Below are 19,163 nucleotides of genomic sequence, written 5' to 3' on the forward strand. Positions count from 1 at the left end.
GAGCATGTGTGCCGATTTGCGTGAAATTTGGATAAAATCTGAAGGAGTAATATTAGAAAATGTGTTTTACATATGTCGGCCTCCTGGTGGCGCTATAAAGAGCAGATGTGAAAAATTCCAGTCAAGGTTTTTTCTTGGCCTCTAGGGAGTTGGCATACAAAGTTATCCACAGATCCGTGCAGTTAGAGGTAAAAACACTTTTCGGCCAGTTATAGCGCCACCATGAGGCCGAGTTGAAAATGTTCATGTGGCATTTCTTCCTTGGCCTAGTGGGAATGTGCGTGCACAATTTCACGGAAATGACACGATGTGTTCATGATTTGCAGCATTTTGTTTGAAACTGAGCACTCCTGCGAACTTTGGAAGCCAATCTTAGCCAATCAGGATGGAGTCTGAGAAATCTGAAAGACCTGTTTCGTTGAATGGCTCTAGAGAGACTGTGTACCAATTTGCGTGATGTTTGGACAAAATCTGTAGGTGTACTGTCCAAAAACTTGTTTGCACAAAGTGGCCTCCTGGTGGCGCTATAACAGGCCGTTCAGGAAATTTTGAGGCAGAGGTTCATCGTTGGCATCCAGGGAGTGTGTGTGCAAAATGTGGCATCGACCGGGTTAACGGGGCCGGAGATTAGCTGATCACAGACGGACGGACGTACGGGCGGACGGACTGACGGACACACGGACGGACGGAGTGCAAAACATACTCTCTCCCCATGCCGTCGGCATGGTGGAGACAATTATGGACCATTGGACCCATACAGGTGTGTAACTGAGAGTGTACAAATGGAACTAAATGGACCCTTACACGTCTGTAACTCTGAGAGCGTACAAATTGAACCAAATGCACTCTTAGTGTTCCCAAAGTGGGGTCCGGGGACCACCAGGGGTCCTTGAGGGAGTTCCAGGGGGTCGCCAGCTAAATGATAGTTAGGAACAAAATGGACCCTTACAGGTCTGTAACTCTGAGTGTGTACAAATGGAACCAAATGGACCCTCAGAGTTAATTTAACCCTCAGAGTTAAATTAACATTGATTTTACAATAAATGGGGATCCCAGAGATAGAAATGTCATTAAATGGGGGTCCGTAACCCGATTCAGGTCAAACTGGGGGTCCTTGAAATTAAACGGGTTGAGAATCTCTGCTAGAGCCGTACAAATATTCCCTTATGGGGGTCCCTGGCATATCTTTTCAAATGGGGTCCGCAGGGCTAATTAGTGTCAATGTGGGGGTCCTTGACATGAAAACATGTCATGCATTTTGAACTTGCAAAATGGGACATTCTGCACAATGTATAGTACTTTTTTCATGCCAACACTGTTGTACTTCTACTCAAGTTGAATTCCAAACTTTGACTTATCTTGAAACAGTGTTTCTGTGGGAGTAAATGTGAGTTTCTACAACTTACACAAATGTACACAAAGTATTTACATTGCACAGCATTCATTTCCATGCCAACCCTGTCCTCTCTGCTCCGTGTGCCAACAACACTTACTTTTGTTTTACTTCCAAGTACATTTTGATGCAACACAACACTGTTGTACTTCTAGTCTACTCAAGGAGTACATTTTGAATTCCAGACTTTGACTTCACTTAGTGTTTTTTTTCTGTTGCAGAAGTGATACTTTTACTTAAATACATAAAAATGTGACTATGAGAGTCCCCCCCCCCCTCCCACACACACACACACACACACACACAAATGTACAGAACGTATTTACATGTCATTCCATGCCAACCCTGCTGCCCTCTGTCAACAACACAGAGACTGGCATCATGGTACCAGCTCACACGTACACCGCAATGCCCACACCGTCTACAATATAAACATACTTAACATAATTAAACGTAAAATAAACATAAAAGTGTAAATAAACTCTGTATTTCTTCTCACCAGTCTGTGTGCCAACAACACAACACACACACACACACACACACACACACACACACACAGACTGGCATCCTGATGCCAGCTCACACGGACACTGCAATGCGCACACTGTCCACATTCTAAACATATTAAACACATGAAACATAATTAAACATTAATAAAAGCATTTAAATAAACTCACCAGTCGTCTGACTAGACTCAGAGAGCATCTGGTAACCGCCGCCATCTTGACTTCCCTTCTCCTTCGGACGTCACCACCTGCACGCCTCTTTCAACGGCCAATCAGAGAGCGCTCCCACTTCTTCTACTGCGCAGAGCAAATCGACACTTCCGGTCTCCGGGACGGATGTGACGTCCCTGGGTATGGGGAACTTATTTGCCGTGGCAAGGCAAGGCAAGGCAATGCCCACTGAAAAATAGCTTTTGATTGATTGATTGAAGAATGTATTAACAGTTTGCAGAATTACAGTACATTTCAAGCACAAACTCAATACAAAGGCTGTTAACTGTGAGTGGACGACCCAATTAAGCATTACACTTGTTTCCAACAGGGTCCACCATGTTCAAATCATCAAAACATTTAGAGACGTACAAAGCTCAAACAGAGCTCAAAGCTCTATTGCTGGTTGCTTTATTTATTAGAACCCGCCGAAGTGGTGTTCAACTACAATTTAAACCAGGATGCTTCGACTTCTGCCTTCTTTCTGCCTTGAGCAGACCCCTGGCCTGTTATAGCCTATATTATCCGATTATGCTTTGTCAAGATGACTGAGCCAATAAGATCCACATGGGTTCTACCATATCGATCTGATATCAGCATTAGGTCAAGGTCGGACCAAATATAGGGATTTGTCATACTAGACATGTCATATGTCATATAGCCCGACGTCCTAAAGTCGAATATCCCCATATATGGAGAATAAATGTCCAATGACCAACTCTCCCTCCAACTGATATGAATAGAAGTTACAAGCACATTTCATACACAAGGCAATCTAAAAGGCTTTTACAGAATAAAAATGCAAAAGAGTGCAACAATGCGCTTTAAAAATGAATAGAGATTATAATAGATGCAATTGAAATATGATAAAGGAGCATATAAATTAGAACAAATACTCCCACCTTTGATAAAATAAATAATAAAAAGTGACAGCAAAGCTCATTTAATAAAGCCGTTTATAGCTGTTTATTATTAGAAATCATTTGGACGTACACGTATATTTAACTACATGTATTGGTCTGTAATTCAATAAATGTTATTTTGCTTCATAATGGTATATTAATTATATGTTTATGCACCATGAAATATATGATTAATTTATTTCATGGTGATGTTATTTATTATTTTTATGAACAGCTAGGGAATCTCAGTCTCTCTGGGGTTTGGTTTTCCTTTTTCTTTAAAGGCTAAATTAAAAACAAACTTAAATGCAGTGACCCTATTCATCCCCTAGGTGCCACTGTTTACCAAGGCGAAGATGTGGATAATTCATTTATTTGTTTATTTTTCTCTTCCACCTGTTTTAGTATTTTATTCAGCATGTAGAGAAGGGTTATTTGATAAATGCTATGGAAATATAACAGAGCGTACAGTCCAACATACAAGGATACGACCATAAATAAATGGTTTAAATATACATACAGTCCAATATAACAATGAACAAGAAGGACCACTTCTCCACTTTTCAACCTACCATCATATAATTGGTCCTCACTAATGATCATGATAAAATACCACAATTCTTTTCTCCCCGGTCTGTGTCTCATAGGAGGGCTGTGGGCAGTTCAGACAGAAACCCACCAGTGACATCATCGATGGGGAATCCAAGCTAATAGAAACTGCAGGCATTCTATTCCTGAAAAGTTGCAATGCGAAAATGGAAGCCATCGTTCTTACGTTTATATATATATAGCTTTGGCCATGTCTCGCGACCCCCGCCCTGCCCCCTCCCCACCCCCAATACAAACTGACTGCAAAGATAACCTTGATAATAGCGAAAATACATCATAAATGAATACTGAAACCAGAAAGTTTATGCATGTACTATGTGTAGGCCTACTATGTAAACTCTTAATTTCCATTTCCCAGCCATTCAGTTGCAAAAAATAAATAAATGAAATAAAATAATTTGGGGGACCCCCCAAAAATAATGTGGCGACCCCCCGAGGGGTCGCCACATTATTCTCGACCCACGGGTTGAGAACCCCTGATATAGGCTATACTTTGTCCCATGCACCACTGCAAAGAATAATGCCCCCAAGGACCTATACAGTATTGTCACAGAGTGACCTGGTCTGGAATTTGTCTCTCACACACTGCACACACACACACACACACACACACACACACACACACACACAGACACACAGACACACACACAGCTGGGTTCCTGGTGACTCCGGGCTAAAGTTAGAACCTCTCGGGGGTTGAGTTACAGTCTAGAGGAGAATGCAGGCTGTTCAACGTTCACACATACACGTTAACCTCATTTACAACACACACACACTAACTAATAGTAACTGCTAGTAAACTAGTAAACTGCTATAACACACATGCTACACTAACTGACAACACACTACCATGTGTGTGGAGGGGGGGGGGGGACTGGACGTTGAGACTGAGAAGGGTCTACTTTGAGGGGTCTTCAAGGTTTTTCAGGACAAGGACTACTTCGTCACCGTAGCTGACTGGCAGGAGAGATGAAGCAGGGACCACCACTACTATGCTGTATATACACTTGTGTCGCAGATTAAACCTTTTCATAGGTTTCAGATAGCTTCATGAACTTGACCCAAGAGGTGAGTATAGTGAACTGTTTTTTTTAATAATATTTTGATTATTGTGACACTTGCATTGGCAATGTAAACATGTTTTCTCAGGCGAGTGTAGCAGAGCAGACTCAGAGCCTCAGCCTGATGGCCTTAAAAGTCTAATATCTCCCTCAAGCCATATAGTTCTCTCATGATGTGATTGTACCGATTCACGTCGCCCTGAGCTGGGATCGAACCCCGGCAGTCTCCCACTCGCCAGACCGACGCACAACAACCTACCGCGTCAATATCTATGGGCTGAGCCCGATTGGCAGCCTGGCTGTTGTGGGCCGGGTCTTATTGGCTGCTACACATTGTTATACAGTAGGAGGTGAAGTCAGTGATAACAACCAAAGGCATCCACAGATAATGCCTGACTGCTCTGCACTGGTCTTGCAGTATGCTGCACTGTAGATCTCTTTATATCTGCTTATAAATAGCTTATATCTGCTTACTGTATACTGTACATTTAGATCTCATTTAAACATCGTACATCTGCTTATAAACATCTTATTTCAGCTAATAAACATCTTTTATCTGCTCATAAACATATTATTTCAGCTTATAAACATATTCCATCTCCATATAATATACCTCGTATATCTATATTTACTGTACCTCTACCTTCTGTCAACTGAAGGGCCTTAGTTAGGATGTAGGCTTTCTGTTCTGTTGCTGTATCTTATCTGCATCTGCTGCTGTTTGTTTACACGGTGCTATTATTATTGTGTGTGTGTGTGTGTGTGTGTGTGTGTGTGTGTGTGTGTGTGTGTGTGTGTGTGTGTGTGTGTGTGTGTGTGTGTGTGTGTGTGTGTGTGTGTGTGTGTGCGCGCGCGCGCATGCGTGGGTGCGTGTGTGCGAAAAGTACAGTACAAACGATGGCGTCTGTATGACAAAAATAATAGTACTTTGACCCACATCTTTACCTTTACACCTGATTCTGATCATTATATGTGCTTACATTATCCTAACTGACTTACAGTACAGAGTACATGCTTACAAACACCTTAAAGCAAAGGTCCTTTCAGACAGGGAGCGTGTGACGCATGGCGTTCTCGCCTGGATCAGCGACAGGTCTGCTCATGAGGGCCGCAACACGCGCAGCGTGAAAAATAAATCTCACCACAATCCCGGTCTAGGACCCGTGGGCGTGTGCACGAAACGAGCACGCGTGCGACAATTTCACGGGACCGTGCTCGCTTGCGTAAGCGGCCCCTCGACTTCTCTCGCGCGTCCAAAATAAAACACACGCCGGCCTCGCATTGAAAATGAACAACTATAGGCGCGTCAGTCGCTGCCCGTCTGGAAAGGCCTTTATAGAAGCAACGTTGTGGTTCTGGTTCCTGTTGGTCCAGTATGCCAGCAGCAGTAGTGTGTTGTGATTCTGTGGGGGACACAGAATCACAACCAGTATAAACCAGTATAAACCAGTATGTGTGTGTGTCTACACAGGTCCAGTAGGTCCTATAGAACCAGTATGCCAGTAGCAGTAGTGTGTTGTGATTCTGTGGGTAACACATAATCACAACCAGTATAAACCAGTATAAACCAGTATGTGTGTGTGTCTACACAGGTCCAGTAGGTCCTATAGAACCAGTATGCCAGTAGCAGTAGTGTGTTGTGATTCTGTGGGGAACACATAATCACAACCAGTATAAACCAGTATAAACCAGTATAAACCAGTATGTGTGTGTGTGTGTCTACACAGGTCCAGTAGGTCCTATAGAACCAGTATGCCAGTAGCAGTAGTGTGTTGTGGTGCCGTGGGTAACACAGAATCACAACCAGTATAAACCAGTATAAACCAGTATAAACCAGTATATGTGTGTGTCTACACAGGTCCAGTAGGTCCTATAGAACCAGTATGCCAGCAGCAGTAGTGTGTTGCGATGCTGTGGGTAACACAGAATCACAACCAGTATAAACCAGTATAAACCAGTATGTGTGCAAGCATGTCTACACAGGTCCAGTAGGTCCTATAGAACCAGTATGCCAGTAGCAGTAGTGTGTTGTGGTGCCGTGGGTAACACAGAATCACAACCAGTATAAACCAGTATAAACCAGTATATGTGTGTGTCTACACAGGTCCAGTAGGTCCTATAGAACCAGTATGCCAGCAGCAGTAGTGTGTTGTGATTCTGTGGGGAACACAGAATCACAACCAGTATAAACCAGTATAAACCAGTATATGTGTATGTCTACACAGGTCCAGTAGGTCCTATAGAACCAGTATGCCAGTAGCAGTAGTGTGTTGTGATTCTGTGGGTAACACATAATCACAACCAGTATAAACCAGTATAAACCAGTATATGTGCGTGTCTACACAGGTCCAGTAGGTCCTATATAGAACCAGTATGCCAGTAGCAGTAGTGTGTTGTGATTCTGTGGGTAACACATAATCACAACCAGTATAAACCAGTATAAACCAGTATGTGTGCGTGTCTACACAGGTCCAGTAGGTCCTATAGAACCAGTATGCCAGTAGCAGTAGTGTGTTGCGATTCTGTGGGTAACACAGAATCGCTCTGCTTGCGCAAGTAATACACCATTTATAAACCATTATAAACCAGTATAAACCAGTATGTGTGTGTATACACAGGTCCAGTAGGTCCTATAGAACCAGTATGCCAGTAGCAGTAGTGTGTTGTGATTCTGTGGGTAACACAGAATCACAACCAGTATAAACCAGTATAAACCAGTATAAACCAGTATGTGTGTGTCTACACAGGTCCAGTAGGTCCTATAGAACCAGTATGCCAGTATCAGTAGTGTGTTGTGATTCTGTGGGTAACACAGAATCACAACCAGTATAAACCAGTATGTGTGTGTCTACACAGGTCCAGTAGGTCCTATAGAACCAGCATGCCAGCAGCAGTAGTGTGTTGTGGTGCCGTGGGGAGCATCAGATCTCTGTGGGAGACCAGAATCAAGAAGACCACCGAAGAAATCCAGAAACAGAAACAGCAGAGAGACAAAACTTCTTTGGGGAGGTGAGTGCGACCACCAGGCAACATTCTCATGTTTCATCTCGTCTCATGTCCCCAGGTTGTCTCATATTGTCATATTGCCTCATGTCTCATAAGTCATAATGTCATCATAATGTCATCATAATGTCTCATATTGGTCTGTTGTGGCTATTTTGTTGGTTCCAAACATTTGTACCGTAGCCACCAAAACCCACTGATGCATCTGGAAATGGAATATGGCTGTACGCAGACAAAATAAACAGATAGACACCTGTCTGTCTGTCTGTCTGTCTGTCTGTCTGCCTGCCTGCAACAGTTTGTCCACCAGGTGCATGCCGCCCCCCAATCACCCAGGCCTAAACTTATGCTCTCCATCAATCAATTAGGCCTGGGGCGTGCCCAAGACTAACTGTTCAGGAGAGGAGAAAAACTGATATATATAGCCTATATAGTTTTAATCCAAAATGAGTTAAAGGGTAAGACCACTTTTGTAGAGGTTTGGGTTGTGTAGTTACCTTGCCATGATGTAACTCCAAATGTGGACAAGAAATCAAAAATAATTTCTCCAGTGATTAGAAATTGATAATTCAAAATATGCTCCTCATTGACTTACATTGTACACTGAAACAGCTCTCAAAGTCACTCTTTTAGTACGTAAACAAACACAAACAAAGTTGTTTCAGACAATATAGAGCAACACCAAAACTCATGTGGTTTTATTTCTTCATAAAAATGGTAACTTCCTGTTGATTTGTCCATTTTTATTCAGAAGAAAACCCGGACTGGATCCATGGATCCGGATCCAGATCTTCATATAGTAAAATCAACAGGAAGTTACCATTTTTATGAAGAAATAAAACCACATGAGTTTTGGTGTTGCTCTATATTGTCTGAAACAACTTTGTTTGTGTTTGTTTACGTACTAAAAGAGTGACTTTGAGAGCTGTTTCAGTGTACAATGTAAGTCAATGAGGAGCATATTTTGAATTATCAATTTCTAATCACTGGAGAATTTTTTTTGATTTCTTGTCCACATTTGGAGTTACATCATGGCAAGGTAACTACACAACCCAAACCTCTACAAAAGTGGTCTTACCCTTTAATAGCACAGGCAGACTCTTCACATACTAGAGCATGTCTGAAATAAATGTCAGAGCTGAAATCGATATAAATAAAAATAAATGCTTAAACATGTAGCTGTAATGTTAGAGTCCACAGAAGTGAACCTTTCAAGCCTGTTTTCTGTAAGACATTACTCTATAAGCCATATCTCCAAAACTGGTGGGTCAAACTGAACAACCAATATGTCAATTTGAAGCTATGATTCCCTGCTTTCACATGACAATGGAAAAAACGGGGGGGGGGGGAACTTCAATGACTTAGCCTCGGTCAGAAACGGTCACATAATGTCCTCATATTGCCCCATGCTGTCTCATATATGAAATATGATCATGTATCAATATTCATCAGCTTGTCTCATGCATATCCATCAGGTTGTCTCATTTGTGGGAGGACCGCATCATTTTGGCCAAACTGAATGAGAAGGTGGTGACAGAAGATGGACGACTGGTTCTGAGGATCGAGAAAGAAGAGTGGAAGGTAATATATCTAATTATGAATATGTAATATGACATACACCTCATATCACTGTATGGATATGCATGACACCTTATATCACTGGATGAATATGTATGACTGTTAAAAGAGAGCTGAGCCATAAGGCAAAAGGTCTCTGTCTATGCACCTATGGTCATGAAGTGTGGGTCATGGTCGAAACGATAAGGTTTGCGAATACAAGCGGCCGAAATGAGTTTTCTTAGATGTGTGGCTGGCATCTCCCTTAGAGATAGGGAGAGAAGTTCAGGCACGCGCCAGAGAGTATAGAACCGCTGCTTCTTCGCTTGGAAAGGAGCCAGCTTAGGTGGTTTCGGGCATCTAGTACGACGGTGTTGCTCGTCCCACTGGGAGGAGACCCCCAGGCAGACCAAGGACCAAATGGGAGGATTCATTATATTTCCAAACTGGCCTTGGTACGCCTCGGGATCCCCCAGGATGAAGTTCTAAGGCCGGGGCTCCACTGAGTGCGTTGTGTTGCGTTGCGTTTGGACAGCGTTAAAAAATGAACCGGAGCGAATTGGTGACGCCGTCCAAACGCAACCGTCTGCAGTGGAGCAACCCTTCATTGATTAAGAAGGAAACTATGGCATGGTTATCGCAAAAAGGAATATTCTGACCCATTGGAAAGGAGTGGAAGTACCCTCTTTTAATGTATGGCTGGCAGAATTGACCAACCTGCTGCAAATGGAAAAGATAAGATATGACGTTTCTCTTAAAACGAAAGTATTCGACAGAATGTGGCAACCGTTTTTTTCTCACTTATCATTAACAGGCTGAAGTATGTATGCACATGAGTATTTTATTTTATTTTATTTTTTATTTTCTAAAACTCTTAACTGTGATCTATTGTATTATTTTCATTTGTGTACGTTTTGTTTTTGTTTCTGTGCTAAGTGTATTATTATTTTTACTTTCCTTTGAATGGGGGGGTGGGAAGGGTTTGTGTGTATATGTGATGTGAATGTTTGTAAAGTATGTCTTGTCTTCAAACCTGAAAATGTATAAATAAAATTGTAAAAAAAAAAAAAAGAAAAAAAAAAGGAAACATTCCCTGCATTGACAATGGCGCAACGCTGACAGGCGCACCCGATGACTGCAGTGAAGCTTTAGCTCAGGAAAGGGAAGTCTGGAGCTCTCTGCTGGAGCTGTTGCCGCCGCGACCCGACTCCGGATAATCGGTTGAGGATGGATGGATGGATGGATGACAAAGGAACAACGAGTAAAATGTCTTATTTAGTCAGCCATGTTTTCTCATTGCAGCTGCATCGGCTCAGTACTGACACCACCTGCTGGGAAAACACGGCACAGGCTGGCTGAATAAGAGATTTAACGTTTAAACTGTTTCCACAAGTCGCTTAAATGTTACTTTCCGACTATATTTCAGACCTTACCCAAGGCCTTGGTCCACCTGGTTCAAATCCAGGAGTGGCAGATCCACCGGACCGGACTGCAGAGCATCCCCAGCTTCATCTCCATGTTCAGCAGTCTGATGGTGTTGGACCTGAGCCACAACGCTATCACTGAGATCCCCAGAGAGATAGGTTAGCATCTTATTAGCATTCTATCACTGAGATACGAAGAGAGATAGATTAGCATCTTATTATCATTCTATCACTGAGATACCCAGAGAGATAGGTTAGCATGTTAGAATCTCATTAGCATTCTATCACTGAGATACCCAGAGAAATAGCATCTAATTAGCATGCTATCACTGGAATCCCCTGAGAGATACCATGTTAAAACTCATTCACTGCTAGAGTAAATAATAAATAATTCAGCCCCTGCATGCCATTTTTCTCCTTACCTTTCAAGTAGTCACAGAAAATGTATCTCCAGTACGACCATGGTTACCCACTGACTGTCACTGTAATCTAGTAAGAGACACGCTTTGATCTCACCGCAAAGCGAGGTGCCTACAAGCTCACAAACGCGTCCCAAACTGCCCATTTTGAGCTTGTAGATTAATGAATAATGAAAATATTGAAATATTGAACATTTCTGTTCACTTCAGTACCTCCACAGTATTATTGATTTTTAATGTTTGGAGTCTGGTGTTCCACCATATTTAGACTTTAGGTCTACCTGGTTAGGTATTCTTGACTTCACTCAACTTTATTTCTATGTGTGAGGTCCTGTGATTTCTGTGTGCTGCAATCACACACAGGTGTGACTGCAGGCAAGGCCATGGAGTCATGCAAAACCACACCCACCTGGGTGAACACAGGTAAGAAAGTGAATTCCCAATGCCTTATATGGGATTGGTGGGGCGGTTCCCTATGGTAATTAGGATGCTAATTAGGATATGTGGGGCGTCTACCTATGATAATTTGAATGAACTGGCACACCCCTTCAAGTTACGAGGATTTGGATTCATCATCATAAGAACATGCTTACGAACAATTCTGCCTACTTAAGAACGTGTCATGAATCTGACTGGACTTCTCTTAGGAATTCACTTAGGAAGAAATGTAAGAGGAAAAGTTAGGAACTTATTGGCGCATGAGGCCCATTGGAACTATCCCATTGAGATAGAACGAGCACTTCCTCATTCCATTGTTACAATGGGAGTCAACGCTAGTGTCGCCACTCTCTTACTAGATTACTCTGCCCTCTGACCGCTAGAAATCATGTTGTTGTTGTTGTTGTTGTCGTTGTCATGGTCATGGTTACAGGTCAGTGCGTCCGTCTCAGAGACATACTTACTGGTCAGCTACAACATGTTATGTGTTGTCATGGTTACATGTTATGTGTTGTCATGGTTACATGTTATGTGTTGTCATGGTTACATGTTATGTGTTGTCATGGTTACATGTTGTTATGTGTTGTCATGGTTACATGTTGTTATGTGTTGTCATGGTTACATGTTGTTATGTGTTGTCATGGTTACATGTTGTTATGTGTTGTCATGGTTACATGTTGTGTGTTGTCATGGTTACATGTTGTTATGTGTTGTCATGGTTACATGTTGTTATGTGTTGTCATGGTTACATGTTGTTATGTGTTGTCATGGTTACATGTTGTGTGTTGTCATGGTTACATGTTGTGTGTTGTCATGGTTACATGTTGTTATGTGTTGTCATGGTTACATGTTGTTATGTGTTGTCATGGTTACATGTTGTTATGTGTTGTCATGGTTACATGTTGTTATGTGTTGTCATGGTTACATGTTGTGTGTTGTCATGGTTACATGGTATGTGTTGTCATGGTTACATGTTGTTATGTGTTGTCATGGTTACATGTTGTGTGTTGTCATGGTTACATGTTATGTGTTGTCATGGTTACATGTTATGTGTTGTCATGGTTACATGTTATGTGTTGTCATGGTTACATGTTGTTATGTGTTGTCATGGTTACATGTTATGTGTTGTCATGGTTACATGTTATGTGTTGTCATGGTTACAGGTCAGTGCGTCCGTCTCAGAGACCTCCTGGTCAGCTACAACAGAGTCCACACGGTCCCGGAGGAGCTGGGATGCTGTGAGAACCTGGAGAGACTGGAACTGGCCATGAACCGCAACCTCTGTGAGCTGCCAGCACAGGTGACCTCCGACCTTTAATTAATAACCTTCAACCTCTGACCTTTGTTCTCTCTGGGTCTGGGCACACCTAAGATCCCATGCGCGGACAGAAAAAGCTGTCTTTTGCGTCATTTCCGGGTCTTCTGTGTGTCTCACGGCTCGCAATGCATTTCCAATGGAAGTCACGTGGTTTGACGAGACAAGCTTGCTCCCTGCTTGCTCCATGGGGGGGAGGAGGGCAGAAGAAAGCCATGGAGCAAGCTTGTCTCGTCAAACCACGTGACTCCCACAGGAGACAGAGGAGACATTATTATCTTATATGTGTCAGGCGCCTTAATGAACATGAACACAAACCTGTACTCTAACCCTGAGTCTGACCTCTACTCATGTGGTGGTGGTGTCGTTGTTGCAGCTCAGTAAGCTGAAGAAGTTGACTCACCTGGTCTGTGTTTGTGTGTGTGCGTGTGTGCGTGCATTAACAGCTCAGTAGGCTGAAGAAGTTGACCCACCTGGATCTGTCCATGAACCAGTTCACCTCCATCCCAGACTGTGTGGTGGATCTGCCTGCTCTGGAGTGGCTGGACATGGGAGGGAATAGACTGCAGTGTCTGCCTGAGGACATCCATAGGTAGTACTGAACCATTTAAACCAGTGGTTTTCAACCCTTTATGTTGAGGCCCATTATTTTGTTATATTACATGAGAGGGTGTTCTTTATCGTCATTAATGCACGCCTGCGGTGCCGTAGGAACTCGCCAAAGGTATCGCAGAAGTGCATTAATGATGATAAAGAACACCCTTGAGTGTAATATTGCAACTATACAAGTTACACTTAAAACTAAGATAATCGCAGCCACTACGACAACAAATGTCCCAAGAAACTAGCTAGCCTAGCCACCGAGTCTGCTGCGCTCTGAGAGAAAAGCACGTCTGAATTCTTTGTTTTGATTAGCCGTGCCATTATCGTGGTTTAAGCACGGCTAGAAAGCTGATTCAACCAATCAGATTGCTTCCTCGAAACGACCTGTTGTTTAATGGGTATTGGGCCACTGACCAAGATTTAGCCTCTCAGACCCAAAACGTGTTATATTTTGTTGTCGTTGGACAGTATTTTGCTGTATTTCAATGCCGTGCTGTATTGATGTTGGTACCATAGGAGAGATAACAGGCAAACGTTGAATTGTGTAGACTTCTTGTAAATTAAGTAATGCAGGTGTTTAACAATAATTTAACTCTTGGGAGCGTAAAATTGACCAAATGGACCCGGGAGGAATGAATTCTGTACTGGCCATATATGGAGTGTACAGGGTTGAGTGTACAGGGTTTGATGAGGTCATATCAACCTATGGAATGTCAGAACAAGTCAGCTCCATATATGGATATCTAAGGGGGGCAGAGTACAGGGTTTGATGAGGGCCCAGGTAGGGCCCCCTTCATTTTTGGGCCTGTTGAGAACTCCTCAACAGGCTGCCGGACACCTCTGCACTAATAACTTTGGGGCAGGCCCGTCTAGAGTTTAAATGGACAGGTATCAGTCAAAAGGGAGACATCGAAGAGGAAGGACGGGTGGGGAAGGATAAACTCAACATATGGAATGTCAGAACAGGTCAGCTCCATATATGGAGATCTAAGGGTTTGAGGTTAAACCTCAAAGAGTTGCTGGCAGGCTCCATATATGCAGATCTATGTGATGATGCAGTCTTCTCCATGTATGACTATCCAGGGTTTGATGAGGTCAGTGTCGTGATCTTCATAATATGGAGACGGCCATATATGGAGCGTCAGCCTTATAGTGGCGTGATGTCACGATGCGTGATGTTCTGACAACCATATATGGAGTCGTCGTGACACGACTGGACAGGTTTTAACCCATTCTGGGCGGGAACCCCTTTTGATAAGCATTATGTTATACTTTTAGTAGGAGCTTTGTCCCCTCAGCCATCGCAGCTTTAAACAAACTGCCCCGCCGATAGGATGGTTCTGTACATAGTGGGGACCTCATGTTTTGTTTTTGTATTTTCTTGGTGTTATGTGCTCTGTGTTGTTTTTGATGTGTAGTGGGTGTTGAACAGATTGTGAAGACAAATATACTTCGGGACAATAAAGATTATTATTATTTAGCTATTGAAAAATAGCAGATCTACAAGCTCATAGCGCGGCACCGAGTGCCGCGCTACGAGCTTGTAGATCTGCTATTTTTGAAAAATCATGAAAATGTGGCACACATCTTTGAATATATATTCTTACAGAGCAAACGTTTTTAACTCAAATCTTTGCTTCTGGGGGGGAGGTCCCTGGAACAACATGGGTGTCCCTGGAATCAGATGGGTGTCGGCGGTCAAATACAGATAATCTTGGGGGTCCTTGACATGAAAATGTTTGAGAACCACTGACATAGAAACAAGGGTTTTTCAGAAAACTGTCAGGATTTAGAAGACTTTTGTAGAATCGTTCCCAGGTCTAAATGGGTTAAAGGTTTTCATAGTAAACTGCGACCATATAACATTATAATGTTATTAATGTTTTTATTTAAGGATGGAACACATCAACGCTCTGTGGCTCCAGAGGAATGAGTTGGAGACCCTTCCAGAGAACATCAGCAGGTGTTTCAACCTCACCACTCTGGTTCTGAGCAGAAACAAACTGACGGACATCCCCAAACTCATGGAGGGAATGACCCAGCTGAGGTAATTACAGTATAAACCAACCTCACCACTCTGGTTCTGAGCAGAAACAAACTGACGGACATCCCCAAACTCATGGAGGGAATGACCCAGCTGAGGTAATTATAACCCAACCTCACCACTCTGGTTCTGAGCAGAAACAAACTGACGGACATCCCCAAACTCATGGAGGGAATGACCCAGCTGAGGTAATTATAACCCAACCTCACCACTCTGGTTCTGAGCAGAAACAAACTGACAGACATCCCCAAACTCATGGAGGGAATGACCCAGCTGAGGTAATTATAACCCAACCTCACCACTCTGGTTCTGAGCAGAAACAAACTGACGGACAGCCTCAAAGCCATGGAGGGAATGACCCAACTCAGATTATAACTATATTACTTTACTATGGGGTGGGCAACTTTGACGATGGACTATATTTCCACACTCACCCCAGAGGGCCGCATTGCATATTACTGTCGTAGCAAAAATAGCCGATCTACAAGCTCAAAACGCGTCGCACTGCGACGCGTTTTGAGCTTGTAGATCAGCTACTTTTGCTATATTTTAATTGTAGGAAAAAACTTTCGCACACCTAGAAGTCAGGCGTCAGTGCGTAGGCCAGTGGACATCAAGGAAAGGAATAGAATGCACCCGCACACTGTATATTTGCTATACAGCAAATAAGAGAGCTCTTGTACTGAGCAAATATACAGTGTGCGGGTGCATTCTATTCCTTTCACAGCTATATTTTAATTGAAATACAGAATTATTTTTTGTCATTTTTTTTAATGAGAATCCTGAAAAAGTAACCGTTTATTAAATTTCAAATGCATTCGGTTATAGTTATGTTAACTTTACAAACTAAATCCAAATAAATTGGACACAAAAAAATACATTACATTTTAATTTTAGTCATGGAGCTATACATATAGACTGAAGTAATTAAAGCGGGTCATGTTTGCATGTTTGGAATTGTAACAACTGAAAGCAATATAATATATCAGAATTCTGATATTAACCTGAGGGCCACATTAAGTGAAGGTAGGGGCCGCCAGTTGCCCATGTATGCTAGAGTGTCGCAGTCCCGCCCCCTTTTAGAACGATGAGGGCACCAGGAAATAATTCCCCATTCATTTTCCCCATATAGACGTTTCAAAAAGTATTTATTTAAAGACATTTAACGCCTCGAACAAAGCAACCGAGTTGACAAATCATGACAATAAACAATTTGTTTTGGGGCCGAACAAATAATTAGAAAGAAGAAAAACAACAAAAAAAAGTGGGCGGGACTGCAGCGCGCTATAGAGCGTCGCAGTCCCGCCCCCTACCATGGCCCAGGAAATGAATCCCAATGCATTTTTCCCATAGACATTTCAAAAAGTATTTATTTAAAGACGGTTACGCCACGGACAAAGCCAACTCGAGTCGTGACAACTCATGACAACACAAACAATATTTTGGACCAAACAAATAATTACAAAGAAGAAAAACAACAAAAAAAGTGTTGTAACCTGCCGTTTTTTTCTTCTTTCTAATTATTTGTTCGGCCCAAAAAATTGTGTTTGTTGTCATGATTTGTCACGACTCGAGTTGGCTTTGTCCGCGGCGTAAACGTCTTTAAATAAATACTTTCTGAAATGTCTGAGGAAAATGAACGGAGAATCATTTCCTGGGCCATGGTAGGGGGCGGGACTGCGACGCTCTATAGAGGGAATGACCCAACTCAGGTTATTAAATTATACCACTACTGCTGTACTATACACAGGTTATTGTAATGTAACATGGTTAACATGGAGGTTGAAGTTACAATGGGTTTGCATAGGAAGGGGGCGGGGCAGCTACGATGAATATCAAATAACTTAATACCGAATCGAGCAACATAAAAACGGACTCTGGGGTGTTCACATAAGCCTGAGTAGACGATAAAATGACCCAAAGTGAAATATCCCTTCAAATTAATTTAAAGTACCTTCTCGTCCACTGTCTTGATTTGACAGCTTCGTGAACTTCCGGGACAACCCTCTGACGATGGACGTGGACCTGCCGCCGCTGAAGAAGAGGAGCGGCGGTGAGGAAGAGGAGGAGGAAGAGGACGACAGGGAGATGTTCGGACGAGACTTCATGCTGGCGTACATCCAGGAGGAACGCAAACGCCGCTTCGCCGCGCTAAACCTGCACCGCGCTGGCACCAGTCAGTTGAATTCATTAAAACTCTTTTACTGCTGTTGGCGTGAATCACGTGAATTTGGAGTTTATATTAATCCAAAACCCTCTTTCTTTCTAAGTAGCATTCCACGTCGCTAGGCAACGCTTGGCTCGGTGTATTTAATTGTAGCAAGATGGCCGTTTTTCTATGAACCGAGTCTCAGATTGAGGTGATTTGAAAGTATCGACTGATTCATTAACTTAATGAATTGATATCAACCTGCACCGTGTCACCAGGGCCTTGCAAACGGGGAGCGATAAAACGCGCCTATAGTTCCTTTTCAATGAGACCTGCGCTTTTGCTCTGAGAAGTCACGGTGCGACAACGCAAGCGTATTTACGTGAGCGCGGTCCCGTGAATTTGTTGCGCGCGTGCTCGTTTCGCGGACACGCCCACGACTCACCAGACCTGGATTCGGTTTAGCTTTTTTTTTTTACGCTTGCGTTGTCGCGCCCCTCTTGAGCAGACCTGTAGCAGACCTGTAGCTGTATAGCAGACCTGTCGTTGATCCAGGAAACAACGTGTGCGTTCCTCGCTTCCCGTTTGCAAGGCACTTTAGTCTCCGTACCAGCCTTTTATCTATCCTATCTATTAACTGAATGAAGATGATTGATATAATCATCACTCTATTCACTTGCATTTTACAGTCATGTATAAATTAACCATTAATGAAACATCACTGTGTTTAATGTGTCAGAATGTCCCCCAAAGCTCAGTTGGACTGTTGTTTGAAATGTTTCAGAATCGTGATGCAGTTCCTCCAATCAGAACGCTCCCGCCCTGCTGTCAGGATGACGTCACCCAATCCGAACACTGCATTCTGTCCAAGATGGACCAATCAGAAGGCTTCATGCTGTCCAGCTCTGAGGATGAACTGTGTTTGCGTTCCTGCCAGCCAAGGAGGCTCGGTTGATTGGCTATCCTCCAGCCAGGACACTCGGTGATTGGCTGGTTTTTAAAAGGGACATTTCTTCAATGGGGAAAACAAACAAACATGACTAGAAACTGGTGCGCTGCTCTGAGCGCAGCTCCCCGCCAGGCCGAGTTGCCTACCCAGGGCTGTGTTCCAGTCATGGGTTTGAAGCCGTTATAGGACAAGAAGGAGATGCAAGGGGAATAGAGTTTGTACGACAGACGGTGCAGCGGTTCACGTTTGGACGGAACTCAAGAGTTTGTAGGACAGACAAAGAGGTGTGTTCTAAATAACAGGCCCCTCCACATTTCCAGTTTGGGTCTGATTGTTGGATGTAGGGTTCATGTATAGTGTTTTATATACAGTAGGTCTAATTGTTGGATGTAGGGTTCATGTATAGTGTTTTATATACAGTAGGTCTAATTGTTGGATGTAGGGTTCATGTATAGTGTTTTATATACAGTAGGTCTGATTGTTGGATGTAGGGTTCATGTAGGCCTATAGTGTTTTATATACAGTAGGTCTGATTGTTGGATGTAGGGTTGTGGGTCTGATGTAGTGTTTGGGTCTGGGTT

At 42.9% G+C, this 19,163-nt stretch overlaps 2 protein-coding genes across 4 annotated transcripts in view; one reads left to right on the forward strand and one right to left on the reverse strand.

The window, feature by feature from the left end:
- Positions 1-2,202, reverse strand: part of dbt (dihydrolipoamide branched chain transacylase E2) — a 35,499-nt gene extending 33,297 nt beyond the window's left edge. For both annotated transcript variants that reach the window (XR_013790441.1, XM_079506316.1), the window contains exon 1: positions 2,071-2,202. Coding sequence is in view for 1 of the 2 variants with exons in the window: in XM_079506316.1 (XP_079362442.1) it covers positions 2,071-2,115 (45 nt within the window). In the remaining variant the exon portion in view is untranslated. The remainder of the gene's footprint in view (positions 1-2,070) is intronic.
- A 2,344-nt stretch (positions 2,203-4,546) lies between these two features.
- Positions 4,547-18,760, forward strand: lrrc39 (leucine rich repeat containing 39). Of its 2 annotated transcripts, none has more exons than XM_079505018.1 (9): positions 4,547-4,688; positions 7,538-7,690; positions 9,160-9,265; positions 10,668-10,824; positions 12,686-12,822; positions 13,284-13,429; positions 15,335-15,487; positions 17,467-17,660; positions 18,418-18,760. In XM_079505018.1, the coding sequence occupies exons 2-9, from the start codon at positions 7,563-7,565 to the stop codon at positions 18,423-18,425; spliced, it is 1,029 nt and encodes a 342-aa protein (XP_079361144.1). In that variant the 5' UTR covers positions 4,547-4,688; positions 7,538-7,562; the 3' UTR covers positions 18,426-18,760. The 2 variants fall into 2 exon arrangements, with proteins under 2 accessions (XP_079361144.1, XP_079361145.1); XM_079505019.1 differs by having other exon boundaries at positions 7,544-7,690.
- The last annotated feature ends 403 nt before the right edge of the window (positions 18,761-19,163 follow it).

The sequence above is a fragment of the Electrona antarctica genome (assembly GCF_951216825.1).
Source record: "Electrona antarctica genome assembly, chromosome: 7".
In the NCBI taxonomy this organism is placed as follows: domain Eukaryota; kingdom Metazoa; phylum Chordata; class Actinopteri; order Myctophiformes; family Myctophidae; genus Electrona; species Electrona antarctica.

Coding starts and splice junctions, on each gene's coding strand:
- lrrc39 (XM_079505018.1), top strand. CDS start 7,563: ATGCCAGCAGCAGTAGTGTGTTGTGGTGCCGTGGGGAGCATCAGATCT. Junction 12,823..13,283: donor TCTGTGAGCTGCCAGCACAG/GTGACCTCCGAC, acceptor GTGCATTAACAG/CTCAGTAGGCTGAAGAAGTT. Junction 15,488..17,466: donor GAGGGAATGACCCAGCTGAG/GTAATTACAGTA, acceptor TTGATTTGACAG/CTTCGTGAACTTCCGGGACA.